The 25,368-nt window shown below is 38.3% G+C and overlaps 1 protein-coding gene across 1 annotated transcript in view; it reads left to right on the top strand.

The window, feature by feature from the left end:
• The window catches only part of LOC130433984 (MAM domain-containing glycosylphosphatidylinositol anchor protein 2-like), a gene marked incomplete at its 5' end in the record, with an annotated part of 104,220 nt that overhangs the window by 37,576 nt on the left and 41,276 nt on the right, over positions 1-25,368 (top strand). The window contains 5 exon segments of the mRNA XM_056763794.1: positions 5,712-5,886; positions 14,930-15,126; positions 19,340-19,475; positions 19,557-19,694; positions 19,697-19,825. Coding sequence (XP_056619772.1) covers positions 5,712-5,886; positions 14,930-15,126; positions 19,340-19,475; positions 19,557-19,694; positions 19,697-19,825 — 775 coding nt within the window.

Here is a 25,368-nt window from a genome sequence, read left to right as displayed (position 1 = left end):
CGATGAGGGCCGATTTATCCCGTCAAGGAAAAATGCAATGGATTTCTGCTCTGTATATAAAAAAGGTAATAGACATCACCAGTTTGATGTTCAACATTAATAGTCAGTATTTGAATTGATAACATTCAGAAAGTTAAGAAACAATCATTTAATCTTCAGATTTGGTATCGGCAGAAACTAGTCGGCCATAGGTATTTGTGGAGAAAATTAGTATCTGTGCATCTCTACTGAATAGTTTTTATGTACATTTATGTACCCAAATTTGAGCCAGCACATTTAATTAAATTGATCAAAAATTACATTAAAAAAATATTGAAATTATTGTAACCAAAAACAATAAAAATAAGTACATAGAAATACATTTTTAATGTGTGCATTTACTGAAATGTGTTAAAGCATGTAGTGTACCACTTGGAGACGCTTGTGGCAGCACAAATGCCTCTTTATACGTAAAAACGGTATTTACTTAAAAATTTTGCGCTGATTTTGCAACCGACTATATGCATTTGTTGGATTTTCCTCTTCAGTAGCAAACTTTATGGGGAGGAGAGCATTTCAATGAATCATGCAACGCGATTTACTAATGTTTGCGCTCGTCATTGTACCGATATTTGCAACTTTATTGAATGTCCAATAAAAGCATGTCTTAAACTCTGCGTTCATTTGTCCTGCTCTTGGTAGGTTGCGATGGTTAATATGGGAATGAGATATTGCGCCTGTTTTCTTATGTTTAATGTTAGTAAAACACCTACACAATTCTTTTTTTTAATTGTGCTATTTTGCCCTGTTTAGTATATCTGGCCAAAGTCTTGTTGCGTCTCATCGCATATTTCTATGATGTGATTTCACATCTCCGACCTTTATTTATATACACACTCCTGTGTCATCACTTAAGATGTCAGTAATTGATATGTTTTATATTCCTCAGGTGTTAGCTGGAGGCTCTGTCAGAGAACGCAGGGCTTTGGCCACAATTCAGACTAGCAATTAGGAGGTAAAGTTCGGAGAGGAGTAATTTCAGCAGGTCGAGAGAGCGAGTCGCTCACCATGCGTGTGTTAGCATGTATTGTCAGAATCACGACAGCTGTGCTCGCCGTGTGAATTAGAGGCCAGGGACCGTATTTATCAAGCTTCTGAGAATTACTCACAAGAACTCTCTAAATCTTTTCTTGCATGTAAACTCACACGTACCATTGAGATACAATACAGCATAACAAGAATGCGCAAAAATATAGCAAATCCATAGCAAGAGAGAATAACAAGACGACGATCCATAAAAAACAGCGTAACGAGAACGCACAACACTACTGAAGATCCTAAGATCTCAAACAACTCAAATGCGCGCAGCATTGATGACATGTACGGACTGAGTCCCTTTTATAGCAGAAAAATAAGTTTATTAAATGTCAGTTAGATTATGAAAAATGATGCATTGACGTTATTTCATTAATAATGCCTTTCACAAAGTCCTACTTTAATAAAAAGTGGTGGGGATGGGGACACGATCAACTTCCTGTCCCTCCAGCAATTACGCCTATGCAAAGGAGTACCGAATTCATGCGTGAAGTAAAAAACTAACTAACAGATTTACTGACATGACTTACTGATATAAAATGATTATTAAACTTTATTTAGAGTACTATTTATACACAATGCACGTTTCTTCATATTAAGCCTGTGTTTAAAACATAATTCACTTTTGATAAGGATTTTTGATTTTTATATCAAACTTTCAATGCGAGATATTTAAAGTGTATCTGAAGCAAACTTACAATAGTTCCACTTAAGCACAATCACATGCACTTAAATGTATCTTTAGTTGAACTTCAGCACTATTTCTACAATATTAAGAATCAATTAGTTGTTCTAATTTAGCAGACTAAGTATACAAATTTAGTATACCACAAATACATTGCAGTGCATTTTCATTAAGTACATAAGATGTAAACGGATTTGCAGTGTACTTGGCGTGAAATAAATGTATTTCAAATACATTTTAGTATATTTATTTTTTACTAGGGTAATGCGGAATCTATGGTTCAATTGTTCAATCCCTCTGTCCAAACAAATGTCTATGTCTCCACAGCGCCATCACAAGCCCCTAGTGGCATCTCCTAAGCACTTGAGAGTCCTCTCCAGCTGTCTTAAATCATTGGGAGAGCAAGAGTGATTATTACCTTTAAGAAATGTGATAACTTGCTTTTATACTTAAGTTTGGAAGTTAAAGTAAATGTATCCGCACTTAAGACTAAAATGGCACTTTGAGAAGCTTGATAAATATGGTTCCAGGGCTGATGGCATGTCTACACCTTCGCCTGCTGTTCACTATGTATACAGATGTATCACTTATAAATATAAACTACTGTATTACTAAGTTTTTTTCTATTTAATACCTCACAATACTATAAGAAATTTTACTTTAGTATGCTACAATTTACTTTAGTATACTATAGTATTTTGACTTCACTAATATGTAAAGTATAGAGCGACCCAAAAATGTCGTTCTCAACGCTTCGTGAGAGTGGGCCATCCCCGTTATGCTCTTTTGGCATGATTTACGTTTCCATGGTAACGACTTCTCCGCTTCGTGAATCTCTCTTCAGGATGATGGGTAGTAGGGTGCAGTGCATTCTGGGGATTTCTTTGGAAATGATTTTCTCCGGTGTGACAGGGCGGTGTGTTTACTAATAAACCAGAGAACGGATCTTCTTCATGTCTGGGGAATAATTGCATAATAATTCAGTTAAGTGTGTTACGCTTCCCTACCGTTTTGAAGAGCAAAAGAGCCCACGGGCTCAAATTAACATGAGATTCGAGTTGGTGTAAATTACAGCGAGTCATTTTCCTCCGCATTGCCATGGTGATGAGTTCAGGTAACTGTAGGAAGTTTCTGATTTATGAATGATTTGAATCCTTGTTCTTCACCCCAGAGAGGAAGAAACTGGGCCAGTGTGAAGGTATTTATCCAGGTTAAAACTGCTGCTTCTGCGTGCAGTAAACATTAAGATCGAAAATGCACGTTGTTGATGCAGTAAAGCTGCAAGGGTTTCAATGAGAAATGAAGGAAGTGTGAATTCTGCTGAGCGTGCGTACAGGAACGGTGTGTTTTAATGAGGATGGACCGCTTTCTGGAAGTCTCCAAAGCTTGATTTTCAGCCTGATTTATTTCGAGATCTTATTAAACTTGTGCAGTCGATGCTGTCCTCAAGAGTCTTCTGTATATGGTTTGCATTTTAATATTTCGGACTGTGGTTACATGTGTTATGATTTTATACATTATTTTATATACGGATCACAAATATGGCAGAAATTGTATTGATATTTTTTATATTTTAATATGTTCTTTATGTTTATTTTTTAAGGATACTGCTTTTCTGCAAGGTTCACTAGTGAAAAAGTTTATTCACCATTGTTGTATTCTAATTTATCATTATTTAAAACAGGTTTGAAAAGTTTAAGCTACTAAATAAATTAAGTAAAAAAAAAGAATTTCAATTTATTTATTTGGTTTGACAAGCACCTTTATTCTAAACGTGAACTCTTAAATATAAAGGTGCTTAAAAGGTTTTTCACAGCGGTTCCATATAAGAACCAGTTTTGGTTCCACAAAGAACAATTAAGCCAAAGGTTCTTTGAACAAACATTTCTTTCTTACTTTTTCATGATTTGAAGAACCGTTATCACCACGAATAACAATTTCTGAAACAGAAAGATTCTTCGGATGTTAAAGGTTCTACTATGGCATTGAAGATCCTCTTGAAGCAAGTAGTGAAGTGTAAAATGAGAAAACCTCATGTATTGCAAATTACGGTCTGATACTTTTGAATGGATTCAAATAGTAAATATTTTGTGTAGAAAGTAGAGAAGTCTAGAATCAGGTAGACCCAACATTTATTTATCTCCTAAAACTGTTGACTTTTATGAATGGTATATTTGTGACGCCCCTTAATCCGTTCCAATTCAAAATCCCCTATAGACAAACACTCATAGACAAATTTGTGACTACTTGGGCGGCCTGACAAAGCCGATCCTCCCTCCCCGTGTTTTGGATTTCCCAGTGCCCCCTGACTGGGACCCTCATCCTCCTCAGATCCTCCCCTCGGTTCTAGTGGAACACGACAGTTAATCCTCTCGAGTGGATATGCAGTAAAATAAAGAGAACAGTATTTAGGCAGCATGAGGTAACACAGAGCGTGGCAGTTTAAACCCTCCGCTCTGTTGAACGCAGAACAGTTGCAGCGTGTTTTAGCATGCTGGCTAAATTGACATTGGCGTAGCTGCGACAGAATGGCAGCGGGTTCCCAGAGGACGTGCCGTGGCATTTGTTTGACAAATGAGCAGCGCTGCCGTCTTCACCACTGGAGTGTTTGTGACAGAGTGCCAAACTGCATCTTCTGCATGCTGCATGCAGCAGAAACATGCGACCGGGATCAAAATGTCACGCCGCCACTGAATGTAAATCATGTACTACATATGCACATTACCCTTTTGTAAAATCTTTCTCTTGACCTTTCAGATCTGATCCGAAGATGCTTAAATGTATGACCAGACAGAAATATAAATTGTTTCTTTCATTACAAAACTAAAGTCATTTAATAACATGTTATGGAAATGGATGTGATTGAGTCAATATTGATGAAAAAAAGGCAGATAAGAGCTCAGAATAGATGTACAAACGTCTTCAGTACGGTTGATTCATCACCTCAAGCTACTTGATAAATGAAAAGTGAACATTTCTGTGAATTTAAGACATATTCTGAAGAAAATCAAAAGGTTGATATGTTTTTGGAATGATTTCATCACAACATAATTCAATTGTTTTGTTAACTCTTTTTTGCTCACTGCTCATTTAAAGTTAAGGATCATTTACTCATTCTTAATCATATATTTCCACATTTACAATAATAGTAAACCCATTTAAACCATAGAAAAACACTGCAGACTGCGGAAATGCATCCAAATGCTATTCCTAAATACATGTAGAAATATTGCTGTTGGATTGTTTACGAGGCATATGAACCTTCTATATGAATATAAACTTGCAGTATTTGAGGTCTTGAAAAAATAGCATCTTTTCTGTTATTTTCACTTGTTTCTCCAGTTTTCATTTCCTGTAAATATTGTTTGTAGTTCACAGAAAACAATAAGAACTATTTTACCCTAATTACATAACTATAAATAGTAAATTCAGAAACGATGAAAATGGGTTTTGAAATGGTCTCTTCATTTTCACACTTTGTCTTGAATTTGCTAAATTGTACACTTGACATTTATCATCCAGCTTTTTAAGTCTTAGCCTGAAAAGCTTTTTAAACATTATGAATGAATTTCCATCTTCACTGCTCTTTACTCATTATTTGGTCTGCGTAGTCCGTTGATTTTAAATAAAAATGTTGTTTGCTAATAAAAGAAATTAATAAGTCGACACAAATATATTTTGCTCTACAAAAGTCATTTCAAACATCGAAACAATATGATGAATGGTTTTTAGGATCATTAGAAACTTTGATGGTATCTGTGGCTCTCTACTGGTAATGTGTTAGGTTCTTATAGAGTAGGATCCAAAACACACTACAAAAAGTTACCATGTGTTTAACGTTACCTCATAACTCAGGCCATTAATAGATCCATGCTAACTTTTTTTGCTTATTTGATCTGAGAACTTCATGAGACTTTAACGTGATATTTCTCGTCTTGCTTTTTTTACGCAGATCCGATGGACCAAGACAGCAGGCAGCGTTTCTGATCGCTTCCAGGACTCCAGCGTATTCAACGAAACTCTTCACATTGCTAAAATCCAGAGACATCAGGGTGGACGATATTACTGCAAGGCAGAGAACGGACTGGGTTCACCGGCCATTAAGTCCATTAGAGTGGATGTCTACTGTAAGTCACTCCCGATACGTTTTTGGGTCGAATTCAATTCCAATTAGAAGTTCTTCACATTAACACTTGATAGATCTTCACATCAGATAAATGAATGCTTTCATTGGTCCGAGAAAAAGGTCATTGAGGAGATTGCTCTTTTATTGCTCGTGAGGTTTTCGAGTTATTTAGTCTTGAATGAACTTGATGAGGAGTTTTGATTTCATATCTTATCAACTCTTTATTTTGTGGCAGACGTGAGCACATTTAGATCTCTTCTAGCGGTTGTGAGATTTTTGAAAAAACGTCTGAGAACCTTTTAACGTCTGAGGGTTTGACTTCATACGTTTATAGACAGAAACTAGTCTATCGGAATGATGTACATGATAAATGCATAAACGCTGTATGAGGAGTTTGTTGGCGTCTGTTGTTTTAAACATCGCCCCGGCCTTGCTGTACCTGCGATGTGTTTTTCATTAGCCGTGCGCTGCGGCGTTTCTCTCGAGAAATGTTAAAGCTGTCCCCGCGGGCCGAGCACGATTGATGGGCTGATGCCAGCGTGGGTATTTTCAGCGCGCCGTAGCCTTGATTGTTACTTAGCATTGAAATTGCTGCCCCGCTCTAAACACCTTCAGCATGGCAACGTGAAAAATTGCGTTCCGCGTTTTCGCCTTCGTTGTCTTGGATGGACAGTTCCAGTCGACCTTAAGAGAGCTGACTTCAGGACTTTCATATGTCACTGTATCAGAGCAAATCACAAGCACTTGAGATTTATGTGCATATGATTAAATTTAATTTCATGTGATCTCAGAAGACGCACTTTGAAGGTTTGTACTTCAGCCCTATTGCCCTTCTCATTATCTTAAAACAGAATGAGATGAAAGCGAATCTGTTTTAGTTTCTGAACAACGGATGCCCGCGTCCCCCTTCAGACCTGCGGGTGGGGTACAGATTGAGAGCTTTAGGAGAGGATTTCCCATGACGCTTCGGCCAGTTGGCCTTTAATCTCCATCCGTGCTGCTTTGTACTAGTTGTTTTATGCTCGCTGCAGTTAATGAGAATGAAATAACTCACTCTGTGGTCGACTCTGCAAGGAATTTTAATCATCGATCTCTATTACTTCATGTTCTCGGCTTGACTCGAGCCATGGTCATTGAGTTCAAGAAAAAAAATCTTGCATCATTTGCTTGCCTTCATGTCATTTCAAACCTCAATGACGTTTTTTTCTCCTGAAGGTAGAAGAAGGTATTTTAACATCGAACCCCATTGACTTCCATTGTTTGAACACAAATCCATTTATCAAAATATCTTCTTTTGTGTTCCACTGAAGAAGGAGTCACATACAGGCATAAGGATAAAAAAAACGATGACAGAATATTTCATTTTTGGGTGAACTGTGCCTTTTAGAGAGAATAGGACAGGTCTACAGAACACTGGAATAAAGAGTTTGATCTCAAAATCAGATTTGAAATGCATGCGTGTTGTGAGCGCAACCGAGGCGCTCTGACCTGCTGTATAAATTGTGTGAAATCTCTCTCTGTGAACATCTGAGGAGGCCGTGCCGGTCGCCAGCATCTGTGCAGACTGTAAATGTGTCTGTTGTGTTAGTCAGAGATCAGACTGAGTCATTCGTCTTGCCAGACATCAGACGTCCACGGTTGATTCAGACAGAGAGATGTAGTCGAACCCTGCTGTTCATTCTGTCTGTGATTGTAAAATATCCGTTGTGCAGTGGTTGTTTTTCGAGCTGGACTGCGTTGTAAATACGATTTTAGGAATTTGTTTCCGACTCCCTAAACTTGCCTTTCAGCTTTATTTTCTCTTTAATTTTCTGCCATGCCACTGTTTTGTACGTCTGGGATTTCGTCTACAGTAGAGAACCGCAGGTCACTGTTTGATCTTCGATCTTCATCTCTGGGAGAGAGAGTAAGATCTGTCTCTGAGAAGCGTCCATCAGCCCTCGAGCGGTGACCCGACTGGCCGGCCAATCCAAAGAGAGCAGCACCTGTCACCAATGAAGATGAAGGTGTGGGAGTGATGCGAGCGGAGAGGTGGAGTCTCTTTGCCCTCCTGCTGTTCTAAGTGGTCGCCAGTAGTGGCACAACAGATCCCAAAAGTCACGTTTCAGGGGTCTCATTATTAATGGTTTGCGAAGATTAGAGAGTGTGCACGCACAAAAGGATTCGGATTTGTAAACCATCGTATGCCAGAACCCGCGCAAAATAAATCCCTGACAGTAGACTGTGCGTACAAGTATCTCGACCCTATTCCCTCCCCGATATAACTATACATGCAGCTTATAACTAGGTTAACTATGCATAATGCATCATTTCCATATGCGTGTTTCCATTCATGTGACATTGAAGATGTGAGCCAATGGACCGCTCCACAACCAGACCACGCAGCATCCACAATAATATCAAAGTTCGCACCATTAGACATGTTTTCAGTTTGATTCAATATTTTTTCAGAACGCGAGTTTAGTTTACGAGGATTTATAATGCACCTTGCACCCCTCGCTGATATTAAAATATCCAAACCCGCATCATGAAACAGGAAAGTGTTTTGCAGCAGTGCAACGATTTGTTTAACTTTTATAAGTAAGTTTAGTGCTTAACTCCGAGAGTTCAAGGCATAGAGACATTTTTGCAGTCTTGATGTAAAATTGAATGTAAGAGGCGGTGCGTCTTGAGTCCAGGGCAGAATGAATCCTTTCAGGTGAAGAGTTCTGCTGAATTATTCACTGCTTGTTGTGTGGCACGGCAGAACAGCATGTCAAACAGGATCATTTACATTTGTGCATTTGGCAGACGCTTTTATCCAAAGCGACTTACTTCATTATACTATACATTTGTATGTGAGAATGTGCAATCCCTGGGATCGAACTCATGACCCTGGCATTGCTAGCGCCTTGCTCTAACCACTGAGCTACAGGAAAGCTCAGGATCCGGAAAGATAGCGTATCACAGTGCCCTTCTGGAGCCAACACACACATAAATGCACACACACACACACACACACACACAGTCCTTTAGCTTCTAGACTTCTTTGGTTTCACTGCATAGAGTTTCTTTTTTAAAAAGGCAAAAACTTTTTTGACAGGCGTATTGTAAGAATCCCTTTCAAGGGTTTGGTGTGGCATTGTGGGAGATTTTAAAACATCAGTGAGGTCTGAATACCTCTTTCACATACAGTACTCATACTGTGCTGTCAGGAATTGGACAAGGAGAGAACCTAAGTGCAGTCAGGCTTGACACAAAACACTGATTTATTTGAAATTACACAAAACAAAAACCCATGAGGGGGTAAAACAACGAGGACAGAGGGAATAATATTAGAGACAAAACAGGAACGAAGACTAGCTAAACTAGACTAGACTAATACAACACCTGACAAAACTTACACTGACTAAACTAGACAATACCTCACATAACACGTCGCAGGTTCAGGACGTGAGGTCTTTAACAGAGACGGAACAAAACGAATCCGCAGGACAGAAAACACAAGGGCATAATAAAGGGAAACTAATCGAGAGGGGAACAGGTGCGGGCATAAACTAATTAAGAATCACTAATAAGGAAACGAGAGAGTGGGGACATAGACGAGACCAGAGAGAGCGCGTGGTACGCCATAGAAAGCAATACCACGTCTCTCTCACACTAAACGTGTGGGTCTGTCATGATTCTGCCACAAGACTCAGAAACTATGACCAGAAAAGGCAGAATCATGACACTATGCACTTAACATATACGTTTTTTAATGAAAAAGTAAATTCTTTTGTGTTTCGAGCAAGCAAAATATGCAGGTACTGGTACGTCGTTGCGCGCTACTGTGATTAAAGAGATATCGTGAGCTTTTGTGTTGTTTATGATATAGTTGAATTTATTTATTTATTATTCCTCACCTAGGTATCTGACTTATTTAATCTGACCTATCTGAATTTGATCTATTAATCACTAAAAAGTAGGGATGTTATGATATCAATGTCTCATTGTACGAAAATATCTTGGTTTAACGTCCACTTTACGGTATTCATTGCTGTATTTAAAGTGACAAATAATGACTTGGAAAAATCATAATCATCCTCTTTTCTATATCCTCCAATCATATCTGTTGCTTTGAGATATGAGTTATAGTATGAGATGGGTCAAATGACCAAAAGTCCCTTTTACAAAATAAAATAATTGCACAAGATAGACCTTGACAAAGGTTACATCTATAATTATTTCTAACATTCTCTATGTAAGGCCGAAAATATTACGACACTTTTGCTGTTGGGTTAACACCATATCGATAATATTGTTACATCCCTACTAAATAGTCCCGTGTGCAGTGGATAGTGAGTTCATGAATCTGCACTTTGACTTGTTTATTTTAAGAATGCTTATTTTAAAGTATTACAATTTAGAATATGCTACAGTTGCATCACAAGTGACATACTACACTATGCACTGTGTACTTTACCATCTTGTGAGTATATTTTCAAAAGGAAATATCACATTTAACTAGCCAGAAGTATTTTCCTTATATGGGCAAGTGACATCAAATGTATTACACAATGGTGGTCAATGAAAATCAAATTGGACAACATGATTTGGGGTGCACCTTAGCTGTAATTTAGAATAGTACAGAATGTATGCGAATTGGGATGTAGGGATAGTAGCCCATTAAGCATCATTTGAAAAACCTACATTTATTCATTTGCCAGATAATAAAGTCTCTCATGAAATGGATGGAAAGTCTTAAAAGTCAGCAGCATAATTTAATAATGTACACTTTCTGTGTTGATGTCTGTTTTCAACAGCGGGTTGAAATTGAAATCTGGTACCTGCATCGAGTCTGGCGACACTTCATGTGGCTCTTGCCAGGGTCACATTTTCAGCAGCCAGTCGTAATGTGCGAGATCATCCATCTAGCGTGAGGAGAAATGATGTTTGCGGCACAGCGGGCCAAAGGTTCTCCTCTCAATTTCTTTTCCCGTGCGGCGTTCAGCTGTGGCCACCGGCTGCTTTTAGATGTAACCATTCGACAGGCTAATGACAAAGATGTTGATCAGCGGGGTTTAGTGGCACGTAGGTGGAGATGGTCTGGTCTTTTATTTCATCAAAAAGCTACTTTTTATCAGTTCTGTTTTCTGAATCATGGATCCTTTTTTTCAAAATATTAAAAACATGATATTATATTACCCCAATTCCCATGAAGTGATATGCTCATATTTTATTTGAGCTATTGGGTGTGACAGTCACAGGAACTGTCGGTTTGACGTTCGTTGGCTTTAATCCATGATAAAAAATCATACATATTAATGTAAATTTGTTTCAGAGAGAGATGGCAATAGGGAGGCAAAAGGTATTTAAGGAATTGCCAATGACAGATTTTTGTGCTGGTTATCAAAGGCTGCAAGTGAGAAAGTTGTTTTTGTAGCATGTCGCACAACCTCTGTCAGAGTTGCTGAACTGTTAAGGTCTTTGAAAAGTCCGAAATGTTTTTGTATTTGGCGCTTGTTTGTACAGTGTCTCTGAATTGTAAAAACACCTCTGTTCGCTACAGATGTGAAAAACGCAGAAAATTTAACCCATTCTGAATATTTTTTAAGACCTACGGAAATATCGGAGGCAGTATGTTAATGTGATTGACACAACGTGAGGTCGTGTAAATAAAATGATGTGCAGATATTTCGGTCGAAAGTTGTGCAATGGCCTTTAGACTGTTGATTATGATCCGCAGCGCTTCCTTTCAAACTTTATAGAGATCTGTCTTTGTTCTCAAAACTATCGTGGAGATTTAACTCATAAAACTGTGCGACCAGTGTGTCAGTGCAGGTTGAGAAAAGTCTCTCCCTGAGCATTGAATAAATAATCCAATAAAAAATTAAATAGCGATGTGAGCCGGGTGGGTTTTCTGTCCTGTGTGTGTCTCCATTAGATCTCATCAGAACAGTGAAGGCTCAGACTGAGAGTTTAATGAAACACGCCGTGATCTCCCGCTGTAATCTATACCGGTCGTAATGGAAAAACAGCCGTCAGACACTTCAGTCTGTCAGTTGTGGGTGTTCCAGGGCCAGAATTAAACGCACCCCGACTGGGCGCCACTAATCAGCATCCTGACTGGATTACACGTGACCCGGGTGACATTTGCATGGTCGTTTTCTGCTTTTAAATAGTCACGTTGTTTGGAAAAGATCTGTCGTGTGCTTGCATTAGGGAAACATGATGAATAGAGACGAATTACCATCAAGCAGATGTGAAGCAAATGAGACTCTATGGCAATTTATAAGAAAAAAATGCTTTAAATTAAAAGTATACTTCAAAAGTAAATGTTTAGTTTAAGCACGTCACTAGGACTATTCTTACTTTTTGCTAGGGTGTTTGAATGGTGCTGAGCTTGTTTTGCATGTGTCCTTATTCAACTATATAATATTTTGTGGTAATAAACATGCACTGTATTGTTATTGTTGTGAACACTTCAAAACAATTGTTTAGATTGTGTCAGTCGTTATGCAAAATCCGAAAGCAAATTAAGAAGTTTTGGGCAAGAAATGTATTATGAAACAGATATCAAATATTTTGCATTTAGAGCTGTCGTGTCTGCGTTGAAAATGTATTATTTTTAGACATTGGTTGAAAAAGTTCAGATTTTTTTATTTTGGTTTAAAAATGTTGTGTTCTTTATTAATACATTAAATTTAAAAATATATTTACATTTAATGGAGTAAAACATGTTGTTTAAGGCACAGTTCACCAAAAAAAAGGAAAATAAACTGTTAAAACTGTAAAGACTCTTTCTTCAGTGGAACAAAAGAAGGTATTTCGTGAAATGTGAACACAGTGGAAATCAACGGCATTCGGTGTTCTTTGGTTACCAACGTTCTTCAAAATATCTTCTTCTGTGTTCTGCAAAAGAAAGTCATACAGGTTTGAAATGACATGAGGATGAGTAAATGGGTGAACTATCCCTTTAATAGGACATCACTGAAGTTTTAATGATCGGTTACTTTATAATTTTAATGATGTGATAATACAGTATTCCACAACAAATGTCCAAGCAATTGTCACGATATATAAATTTAATGCCGACGCGTCTCGGTTTTGTGTCCTGGCAAACAATGTTAATTTGAATGGCTTCGAAATGCAACAGCACAAAAAAACTCAAAACCCAAAGCGATAAGGTCTAAATGACACACTTCTCGATACCCAAACTGACCGTGACAGAGATGAAGCAAGCAAAGATCGCAGATGAAGTTTGAAAGCTCACCACGTCACCGTGCATCAGTGTATTTATTTAAAGTAGCGTGCTCTGCCAAAACAGCCCGACTCAATCGCAGCGTTTTGCGCGTCCAACGTCTCAGTAAAGGTAATTGCTCCTACCTGCGTGGCTATAATGGATCCTGGATGAAGTATTGACCGCCTCTAGATTTTGATTAAGGACCTGCGGGGCAGAACACGTCTTAATGAAAGTGAGGAATCAGTATTCAACGTGGCCCCTCGCACTCTCTGATTAACTTTGGATCTCGGTCGGTTCCGGGGCGGTGGAGGAGACGCTAAATTAAAGCAGCTTTGCCGATAAACATTTTCAACGTGTTTTACTTTTCCTCTTGAAATCTTAATGGTGTATGTAGAGGATGTTATTGCCGTCATTATGGGCTTTAAAGAGTGTTAGAGTTCATGATGAATTCATCGCATTTCACGCCTCACATGTCACTCTGCGGGCCAACGGATCAATCTTTAAAGTATGATTAGTGTGAAGTAAATATTAGCACGCGGGACGACATCGAATTTATGACCAGATCCGTTTGGAAAGGCTTAAGAGAAGGACACCCTGGTAATCCGGGTAAATCTGTTCAATCCACATGACACAACCCTGAGAAAGAAAATTCACAAAATGGGATGTCTTCGTGTTTTCTTTCAGACAGCAATGAGATTGAGAGCGTCTCTAAACTCTCCCTCATCAGGGTCAATGTTGATACGATATAACATAACTTTCCATAGAAATGAAAAACAACCTTCCATGGGTATTCACAAACACAGTCGATCTCTCCAAGGGGAATAAAGGTCGGCTCAATATTTTTCCAAAGGCTGATGGGAACAATATGAGTGTTGGTAGAGGACTTTGGTGGTCCATTGTGAGGGTCCGCAGGTGTGGTTTTACTGCTTCTTGCGTGAGAGATCGTCCTACCGGGTCATTGATCAAGAACGTCAATATGTCGTATAGAGGAAAGTTTGTGTTGAATGAATCTGGCATGACTTGAAATGATTTTTTTTCTCAGATGAAGGTGTTGAGTGATTAAATCCGTCTCAATGTTTCAGTTTCACATGTTAAATACGGTCGTCTGTCTGACAGCAGAGTAACTCTATGTCACACAAGCTGTTCTCTTTTTAAACGTTTTTTTGTCATCCTTTCCCTAATATGTATTTCTTCTGAAAGCAATATTCTCTTTTGTATAGGTTTGTTATGAGGTCTTATCATTTATCCAGACAGTTTGGAAACACCTTTAGTTTAATGTTAAAGTGGTCAAATATTATTGTTTGTTTTAGATGTAATGCAATGTGCGTATACACGATTTAAGGTTCAAAAACGCTGTATTTTCCACATACCGTGCATGTTTGTATCTCCTCTTTGCCCCGCCTCTCTGAAACGCTCTGAAAAGCAAGGTGTGCTATGATTGGCCAGTTAACCAGTGCGTGATGATTGGTGGAATACTGCAAGCGTGTGACGGAAATGTAACGCCTCTTACCATATTTGGAACATCAGGTTCCTCTTCATTTTTACTGACAGGTACACCACCTTAGTTGCGTTTACGGTTGGGCGGTCTTGGTCAAATCGTACCATGAATCGACGTAGATTTGTGGGGGTGTTGTTACACGAGGCGTTTCAGGCAGGTCTGAGTGAACATTCGCTTTTAGATAGAATGCATCTTTTGTTCCCACACTATTGTTATTTTACTTGTTTGATACATGCACAGGCAACTTATAACACACCAAAGACACAGAAAAACACGTAATCGCGCCATATGACCCCTTGAACAGTCACAAAGTGAATTGCTGTTTCTTGTGTCTGATCTCAGATCTGGACGATCCGATCGTGACGGTTCATCAGAGCATCGGCGAAGCTAAAGAACAGTTCTACTACGAGAGAACAGTATTCCTGCGCTGCGTGGCCAACTCCAACCCACCCGTCCGCTACAGCTGGCACAGAGGACGAGATGTTCTCTCTCAAGGCTCCGATAAGGGTGTGGAGATCTATGAACCCTTTTTCACCCAGGTAAGAATCAAACCGCGCTAGCTCCAGACATTTTATTTTAACAACAACCTATAAAACCCCTTTTAAAGCCACACAGCCCTTGCCGATGATTTAATATATTTTATTTAGTGTATTTAGTGTCATTTTGAATGTGTTGCGTGACAAAATGGATGTGTGTCGTGAACATATCACAAAAAAGCTGTTATTTCATGTGCTCTTGGGGGCCCCCTAACGTTGGCGAGGCCCTAAGCTGCTTCGTTCGCTTATAGGGAGGGCCGGCTCTGATAATATTTAAATAAATAAAAATCGTAAACTGTTTTATAATATCGATACATTTGGGTACAATAGTGCAGTTTTTAAGTAGCTTTAGTGAGTTGAATTTGTCGTAAAGGTTAACGGTGTAGACAGTGGCTGAAGTAGTTTATTTTAAGCGAGAAGTGTAACTAGAGCAGACAAATCTCAGTGTTTTTGACATCGCTCTCACTAACAACTCGTAGGCGTCTTTGAAACTCAGCATGAGGGTGACGCTTGTAATTAGCACACATGTGATGAATATTCCTCCTGTACTCCCCACAGAGAGCACACATGCACATCGCCACGGTTCTGAGACTTTTCACATCCGTCGTGCCACTAAATGTCAACTTACCATTTCACACGCTTCAGGCCAGCGAGAGGAGACATGCTAACGTCCGCCTCACGTGTCGTCTGTCTGCTCTGCTTTAGTCATCGTGAGAAGAGCTAGACCACTCTTAATCTCCTTCTCACGCCGTCGTCTGTAAATCTCACAGTTTCTCAGCCTGATCTCAGTTTTTCACATGTTTGTGTGTGCCGATCTCACGATACGATTCATTTACGATTTATTTTTATAAAATGAGACAAATTAGAAATGAACAACTGCACTTTCATTATTTCTTAAATTCTGCACATTTCTTTGTAAAATAAAAGTATCTTCAAATACAAAAAGTACAAATTCCAAATCAAATAAATAATAAATAATACAAAAGTCTCTTTAAAATAAATCATTGTATTGACTCTTGTTTCTCTTCGCTTGATTAGCCAAACACTTAATTTATATTTCTAATTATAATAATATCTAAATAAATAAAAATCGTAAACTGTTTTATAATGTCAATTCATTCAGGCATAAGTAGCTGAAGTGAGTTAAATTTGTCATAGTAGCTAAAGGTTAAGGGTGTAGACGGTAGCTGAAGTAGTTTATTAGTGTCACTAGAGCACACAAATCAAATCATTAATAAATAATACAAAAGTCTCTTTTAAATAAACATACTAAGAATTTGTCTTTGATTTTCAAGTTTGCAGTAAACACTCCAACCCCTGCTGTTCAAAACATGTATTGCGATTCAAATAACGGCTTGAATCGTCACATATCATAATCCATTTTCGACCGGCTCACGTTGAATGGTCACATCCCCACTAATCATCAAATTTACCGTTTTCAGCGCACGTGTCTTTTCATTTGCCGATCTCGTAATAAGTGCATTTCTGTTGAAATTGGTTTCCCATCAGAGGCTTGACAGTCGAACGCCAGGAGCTGCATGAACAAACCGATATCACGCAGATGGAGACGGACGGCTAATAAAATTAAATTTGAATGATCATCCGAATATGAAAGCGAGGGAAGCTCTTGGTTCTGACGTGGTGTGATCTGTCTGATTTGTAATGTGTTGTGATGAGACGTTACATCACCGTGAGGTCGGCTCAGGGCTTGAAGATTCTGTGCCAGCTTTCAAACACAACAGTCTAAAGACCCCTGCCTCGTTTGGCCCTAATGTGGCGTCAGAATATGATAAGACACAGGCGACGGCGTCCTGAGAGCAGTTATCAGTCCCACAAATTAAAATTCTAAAGGTCGGCTTTGAATGAGGAACGCAGCTCAGTCGGTTCGTAGGAAATGGATTTGAATACTAAAATAGAGATCAATGATGAACTCACGGACCCCAGATGCACATGCCCACAAATCCACCTGTTGTTGAGTTTGTATCTGTTGCCTGACTCATACGGTGAAAACATTCAAATTTAATCGATCTTTTTTATTACAAGCTCAGATTTGTAACATTAACATGACTTGATCGTGAAAGAAAAACTAATTATCCATATCCCGATTATTCAGAGTGATATCTGCCGCAATTGATGCTGAAGATTTAATTCATATTTCATAACTTTTCATATATATTGCATTTTTCTGTTCTCTTTTGATTGACAGGATATAAATTCCTGATCATCGCCAGTTTTTGAACAGTCTGTACTGGTAATGTGTTTTTTTTTTATAAAAGCATCACTACATCCTACTGGAATAACACAAAACACACTACTTATCTTTCTACACTGCAAAAATGGACTTTCTTGCTTGGTATTTTTGTCTTGTTTTCCACAATTGTCCAAAAAAAGTCTTGAATCAAGATGCATTTTCTTGATGAGCATAAGGACCATAAGAAAATAAGTCTTGTTTTTAGACAATACGTATGAAATGTCAGCGAATATTTGCTTAAAACAAGCAAAAATCTGCCAAATGGGGTAAAAAAATGTTAAAAGAATTAAGGTTTTCCTTTTTCTTAGTCACTAAATTCATGATTGTTTTTCTTACCCAATTGGAAGATTTTGTTTGCTTATTTTAAGGCACTTCTCTTACAGCAAGACTCATTTTCTCATCGAGCAAATACATCTTGATTCAAGAATTCCTTTAGACATTTGTACTGGAAACAAGAAAAAATTATTAATAGAGCATTCCCACCAAACGCGACTTGCGCGAATAAATCGCACTATTCGGGCGTAGTTGGACGCTTCAACATTTTGAGTTTACTCCCATCATTGGCGCGTGCATTTTTTATTTTCGCGTGTTAAATTCGCCTCACAACAGACTCGAATCCGCCTCATAAGAGGGGCTTCTGCCAGACGGCTCCAGTCTTATGTATATATATATATATATATAGCTCAAATTGAGTAAAGAGCATTATTTTGCAGATTTACCAACCTCCTCACTCACTTTCTTCCAAGCAAGATTCTTTTTATTCCTGTTTCGATAAAAGTAAGATGTATTGTACAAGTCCATACAGCAACGATGATTTTATCCTCCATGTTGTTTCTGATTTCTGCCTCCACTCGCTACGTCATAATAATCACCACTAGAGCAAGCTCCTGATTGGTTAACGTGGCACAAATTTTCGACAAAGTTCCAATTTTACACGCAATTTTGAGTTTGGGTCGCAATTTGCACGTTAACCACGTCAAACGGCTGAAACCCTCATTTCGCCACCTCATTTGGGCGAATCATGCGGCAGGATGTCCTATCGCGTCTTTTCATTGAATTAATATGTAAATCACTTGCGCTTCATGATTTATTTGTGTTTGGTGGGAACACACATTAAGGAAGAAAGTCATTTTTGCAGTGTGGTGGTTTTAATTAGAGGTGCACCGACATATCAGCCGATAAAGGCAATTTTTCACAATACTGGCTGATTCCGATATATCGGTGTGTCTCAAATTAAAACCATTGTTTTGTCTTATTCCAGAATGAAATGGTGATTTAATTAATAGAACCACATTTCCAGTAATCACCTTATTATAGTTTCCTTTAAAATCAATACAATTCCCATTATAACCAGTAAATCCAATAGAATTTCTAATGTTCATACTTTTTGTCAGCGAGGAGTAGAAATGTTTTGAAAGCTTATTTACATCTTTCAAAAAATCAGTCTATGGAAAACCCTACAGACTCTACGAAGAAAATGTGTTCATAGAATTTTTAACTTTATTAAAGACATAAGTGTCCGTTTTAATTTCAAAAAGCCTGTAACTGAACGAGAACAAATGTTTTGTTGAAACATCCGAATCATCTCTTTGTGTCGCTCGTGATCATGTGTTTATAACCCGGTCACATTCTCCTTGAGTTTGGGTCCGATGGGAAATGGGTCATTTGATCACAACGCAGCTGTGAAACTCCGACGCTGGAAATGGTACTTGATATCTGAAGAGATGAAATCACAGTTTTCCTCTTGAGAAATTGGGTCGCTCTCAATCGCCGGCGCATTCAAGCGGGTCGACTTGCATTCGTGTTGAACTTTACAACTCTGACGCACAAAGACATGTTTAAAAGTAAAGCATCTTGTGTTCATAAACCCAGCTCCACTGCCCAATGCATCTTTTAACAGTAGTGAATCTGAATCTGAATGTTAGCACACATCTCATGTCGCTTTCTGTCTTTTGCTCTGAGCAGCAGGGGGAAACGAAAATCCTGAAGTTGAAGAACCTGAGACCCAAGGACTACGCCAACTACAGCTGTATCGCCTCCGTCAGGAACGTGTGCGGCATCGCTGACCGCCGAGTCGTCTTCAAACTGACCAATAAAACAGGTTTGATTCTTTGTTGGGAACAGGAATCCCAGCAACAACGACTAGAGACAATAACACAACCTCTTGTTTTCCGTTCTACAGCGTCTCCTTCCATCAAGCTGCTGGTGGAGGATCCTATCGTGGTGAACCCTGGACAGACGGTATCTCTGGTGTGTATCACCACGGGAGGAGAACCCACACCAGTCCTGATGTGGACCAGCAGCTCGGGTGCTCTACCTGAGAGAGTCTGGTGAAGGACGGCACTCTCACCCTGCCGGCCATCTCCTCAGAGGACGCTGGAATCTATAGCTGTTTGGCCACCAATAATGTGGGCAACCCGGCCAAAAAATCCACAACCATCATCGTGCGAGGTAAATACGTGAATACTGTTTAGTGCAGCTTCTGCATTTTTGTATTGTGAATTTTTTCCCAACTTAGGCAGGATCATTTTAACATCCAGGTAGATGCCAACAGGCTTTTTCTGCTTGTATAAGATAGGATGGTATATACTGTATGGATTGAATAGGAAAGTACAGACCGAAGAGAAGGGTTGAAGATAGGAAAAGGACCTTGAGCTGAGTACTGATCTCGGGTCGCTGGAGGTGCCGGTGCTCTATAGGTCGCAGATCATTATTTGAAATGCAGAACAGCATTCTGTCGTAGTTAACATGTCAGGGACTGCACTGAATCTTCTATTAGAATGACCTGTGGTGTTGTTTCTCGGCGTGTTAAGAGGCAATGATCCTCACATTGTTTGAATTATTGGTTAGTTGATTGATTATTTTCATGGACTGTTTCATCGGATGCGTGTGCGCCTGACCCCAGTTAACTTCCGGTTTGTGTTTGGGGTCACAAAAGTGCTCAGTAACGTTTGTTTATGTTGTTAAGATGAAACCATCTTTAGCGCTTTCTACAATTGTGCATTGTTGAGTTTAAAATATTGTCATAAAAATGGAAAATGATGCATGTTGAGACACTATTTTGTGTACAGATGATAGATGTTTTTGTTTTTAAAGGAGTGAGACCTTTGGCGTTTTATTAATAGACCCATTACGTTGATGTAAATTGTGTGAATCTCATGTCTTTGTATGGAATCTCCTGAAAATTTGTTGGATTTTTATTTTATATTATATTCATTTAAAAAAAAATACATTTTCAGCACTTTGACAAAACATTATTGTGACAATATAGATATTAAAATATTTTCATCACTTATTTAATTTAGCTACATGAAAAGATTTTTATATTTTAAAACATTATTTTTTCAATATATTCATACGTTCTTTAATACGTTCATACACTTCTATAATTCAGCTACGTATAGATATGTTTATTATATTTTTTTACATTATTGGGGCACTATTTATTAAGTTTTCAATGTTACGCATAGGTACATATAGATATAAATATATATTTTTTACATTTTGTGGCAGTTTATGTTTTCCGCACTTCTATAATTACTAACATATAGATACATATATTTAGCACAATAAGGCTCAAAGTGATTAACCCCAAAATGAAAATTTTGTCATCATTTGCTTGCCTTCGTGACTTTCCTTTCCTTCGCAGAAAACAAAATAATATATTTTTAAGAATGTTGTTAACTGGCACTCATTAACTTGCATTGGTTTCGTAACCATGTTCTGCGGAAAAGGAAAATCATACAGGTTTGAAATGACACGAGGATTATGAGTAAATGATGACAGAATTTCCATTTATAACCCTAATCTCTTTAATTTATCCTTTAATATGATTAACTTTTTTAGAAAATTGGTATAAAATATATATATTATTATTTTTTTTTCATTAATATTAGAAATGTTATTACTATTATGACATCTTTAAAGAGATTTATTAGGGCTATTATATTAAACAAAACCCAATCTGATTATGCTTCATTTTAATATACGTAATGTCACAATGTGAAAATCGTAATTGTCTGTATCTTAATCATCATCTTTATCATCATTCCTGTGTATAATATATTCTTTTCTCTTTTCTTTGATGATATTATGATATAAAACGAACTGGACACCGTTTTTCATAAGATTCATCTAATAGCTCAAGTCAGTAATGTGTGTTTAAACCTGTTAACATCTGTCAGTTTGGTAAACTGTAGATTTATGTCCAGTCTCCCGCTAAGTAAGCTAAGAATGCCAAGCATTCAGTGTCATTGTCCCCTAATGAGTGTACGCATGTGTGTGTTTATGTGTGTTTGTCGCACTAGTCCTTGAAAAGCCCTCGTAGCTCCGCTCTGCCAGACTGCGCTCCAGCGTTCAGTTAGATCTCGCCTCAGCAGATGGCGGCTTTTCTCCGCACGCTTCCCAGTAGCCTGGGATGACTTTCAGTTTGGCCTGCTCCTCCAGTATCCCAGCATGCTCTTGGCACACCAAAAGCCCTCCATCATGATCCTTCCCGTGGATTAAAGGATCTTGTCTCTTCTCCAAATACAGTTCAATTTTCAACGCTCTTGTTTTTACCACGGCGTCCAGAGAGTTTGTTTACGGCTCCTGGAGGTTTTTTTGGAGAGCTTCTATTTTCCACTCAGTGCCTCGACAGACACTTCATCCTGAGCTTCAGGTGTCCATTTCACCTAATTAAAGGAACATTCCACTTTTTTTGGAAATATGCTTTCCAACATAATAAATTGAGTTTCACCGTTTTGGACTGTATTCTGCCGATCTCCAGATCTGGCGATAGCACTTGTAGCATAGCTTAGCATAGATCATTGAATCCAATTAGACCAATAGCATCGCGTTGAAAAATGACCTTGATTATCACGCCGGAATAGGAGTGTAGTTCCTAATCAAATCGACCTAGAAATTCGCAACTTTTTTTTTTCTGCCTGTCTTACCACACGATATAACTACAGAAGAGTCAAGTTTTAAATAGTAAAAAGATCGAAACTCTTTGGTCATTTTTGAACGCGATGCTACTGGTCTTATTGGATTGAATGATCTTTGCTAAGCACTGCTAAAAGTGCCATTGCCAGACCCGGAGATCGACAGAATACATTTCAAAACGGTAAAACTCAACTTATTAACTCTTGGGGAGTTGGAAAATTAGCATATTTCCCAAAAAGTGGAATGCTCCTTTAAATTAAGTTTTTTTTTTTTCACAGCACGGCAGTGACACGAAAAGCTGGAATGGGATATTTTTCATCCGGACGGCATTGTTTTCTATTCCCATCACGATTTTGCTTAACAGATAATTGCCTTGGTTTCAAACATGTTTAGATATTTTTACTGAATAGCTAAACATAATATTTTGTTGTGAGTCGTTGGCTCATTTATTTATATAATATTAAATGTTTTTTTCTTATTGATGGCTTGTACAATGTATCAGTTGTTAAATTTAATTGCTTTATTTTTTCATAATTTTTTTCTGTTGCTGAACTTGTTTTGTCTGTTGTGAGGAAATCCTGCTTGTATCAAACAGTGATTTTGTGTTTTAACAGAAAACATCAAAAACTTGCTATTTGTTGTGGTAAAGTTTAGTGGAATGCTTTTTTAAAAACTAAACCTGTATATTTCTACTCAAACAAGGCTTCTTTCTATTGAACGTAAAGCACGGAAGACAAGCTGATATGCCTTAACGTTATTTAAAGTTATTCTGTTTCTATCCGCAGACCGAAGGAGATACATTGAATTTTATTTCAAAGAGGCGTTTGTGAACATTTGCTATTCATCTCGGCAGCGGTAATCAATGATTAACTAATGGACAAGAACATCTGTCAGTCGTGGATTGACGGTATGAATCAGTGTTTTGATGATGCTGTAGAGCCCTGCTGATGTGACCTTCGGCGTCCTTCACAATCAGACCCTTGACCGATCGAGTTTGTGTTGTCATGAGTTTAATAGGGTGATGAAATGTTCAGATTTCGGTTTGGGTAAATAAATGACAGAATCAGCCTTTTGTGATGCTGGCGGTGTAGAAACGCTGTAGACGACGCCATCAGTCACCGAGATCAGATCAGTCACCCTTCAGAAGAGAGCGCTGATGTTATTTATAGGTGAGGTTGTGTCTCAAACACGTCTTCTGCTTACTATGATTTGTGTTCTGCTTGTAAGTCAACATGTATATGTCTGATTTGTCATGTTTTATAACTAATCACATGTGTTTAACCGGCAATTCAAGACGAGTAAATATGACCTTTTATTTTTGGGTGCACTGACTGTTGTGTACGGTGTGTGTATGAATGCGATCACATATGTAAACAGCGTGTCTGTCCTTCTTAGTCGTTTCTCTTCTCCTTGACTGGTCGAGAATGCGGTTAGGTGGAGCTTCACCATCTGTTTGTGAATCATGTGACGCGTGAGGTCACGTTAGAAACACCCTCGTCGTATACACACCGCCATTTAAGAAATGACTTTTGAAGACCAGAGTACAAAAAATTGTGAGTGAATATTTAATAGATTGTATATCTGTTGTGTGTTGTTTGTATTTTTCCGCTGAGAGATGTTTATTAGACTGACCGGGCCTCAGGCGACGACTGTAAAGTTCCTCTGTGTTAATGCACATCCTGCTCTAATGCTGTAGAAAGAAATTTAACCCTGAGTATTTGATATCAGTTATTTGTCCTAACACATGGTGGAATAATGTAGACTCACGAATCTATTTCATGGAAAGTTTGTCTTATGTATTATGCATCTAGAATTTTGCATCTATGTGTTTGTTTGTTTGTGAGTGTGTGTGTGTCTATTTGAAAAATAATTGGGCAGTGGAGCTGGGTTTATGATAACTTTGTTATTGTGTTGAAAACTGAACGTTGAGTAAGAGATCAGTTCTTGTCATTGGCTTTGACAAGCATCGTTATCAAAGCTCGAGTTTTTTGCATTGTAAGTGTATTATTTATTTATTATAAAACGTTTTGCTCCTTGATTCTGATTGGTCAAGCCGCATTCTAATTAAGAGATAATGTACGAGTAGCCGTTTGTTATTGCAGTAATAAGCCCCGACTGTGTGATCAGGACCCGAAGCGAAGCGGCTACTTGCCACATGAGAAAAAAACTGGACATGAATTGTGAATTTGATATATTTTGTTTGCTCATTTTTACAGAAAGCAGACTGTTTACTTTGGGTCTAAGCTAAGAAACGACCTTCAAATGTCACGAACAGGCAATTTGGTTCAATAATTTGTAAATATAATCTCATATATGTTATTAAAACACATATTTATATATAATTTGTCAAAAAAAAATCCCTGTCAAAATGAATTGCTGCATCCGAGTTATCGTGTGTTATTTTTTGAAAGGTTGTTATCAGGCCGGGACTGGTAAGAAAAAGTCCAACCCTGGTTGTAATCTTAAATAAATTGTAATCTGTGAATAACAAACCTGCAAATGTCACGACTGACCAATCAGAGTCAAGACTTACAACGAGTCGTGTAACAAACCGTTACAAAATACCTGATTTGTAACTGCTGACCACTACTAGGTATCAGTGTGCAACTATTGTTGCATCTTTGTTTCTTGGCCTTGCTACGCATATGGTATAATCATGTTATAAAAGCAATAACTCCTGCAAAGGAGTGGGTTACAAGTGCATTTATAACCGCTTCACTTTGTGTCTAAAAAAGCCCCTTAGCTGTTATAAAATGCATTGTAACCCACTGCAGGTCTTATTGCTTTGATAATCATTTGTTCTGTGTGAAAGTGTGACTTTTAGTCGATTCAGTCACGCGAAGGGATCAGAGGATTTTGAAGAAGCGTCGGCAGCATCAATATTGCGTGTGTTTGTTGTTGACTCTGGAGCTGTGTGCCGGCTCTTTTAAAGACAGACGCTGTTTGCAGTGGACTTTAACTGCAGATTCTGCAGGTCTTGCTTTGCAGGGGATTTTCTATCTCTTTGCTTAAGCTGCTCGTGTCGATTTGCTCTGAACTGTATTTTCATTTGTCCGTGTCAGAATCCTCCT

The sequence above is a fragment of the Triplophysa dalaica genome, chromosome 13 (assembly GCF_015846415.1).
Source record: "Triplophysa dalaica isolate WHDGS20190420 chromosome 13, ASM1584641v1, whole genome shotgun sequence".
Taxonomy (NCBI): Eukaryota; Metazoa; Chordata; class Actinopteri; order Cypriniformes; family Nemacheilidae; genus Triplophysa; species Triplophysa dalaica.
This window is presented reverse-complemented; position numbering and strand designations above follow the sequence as displayed.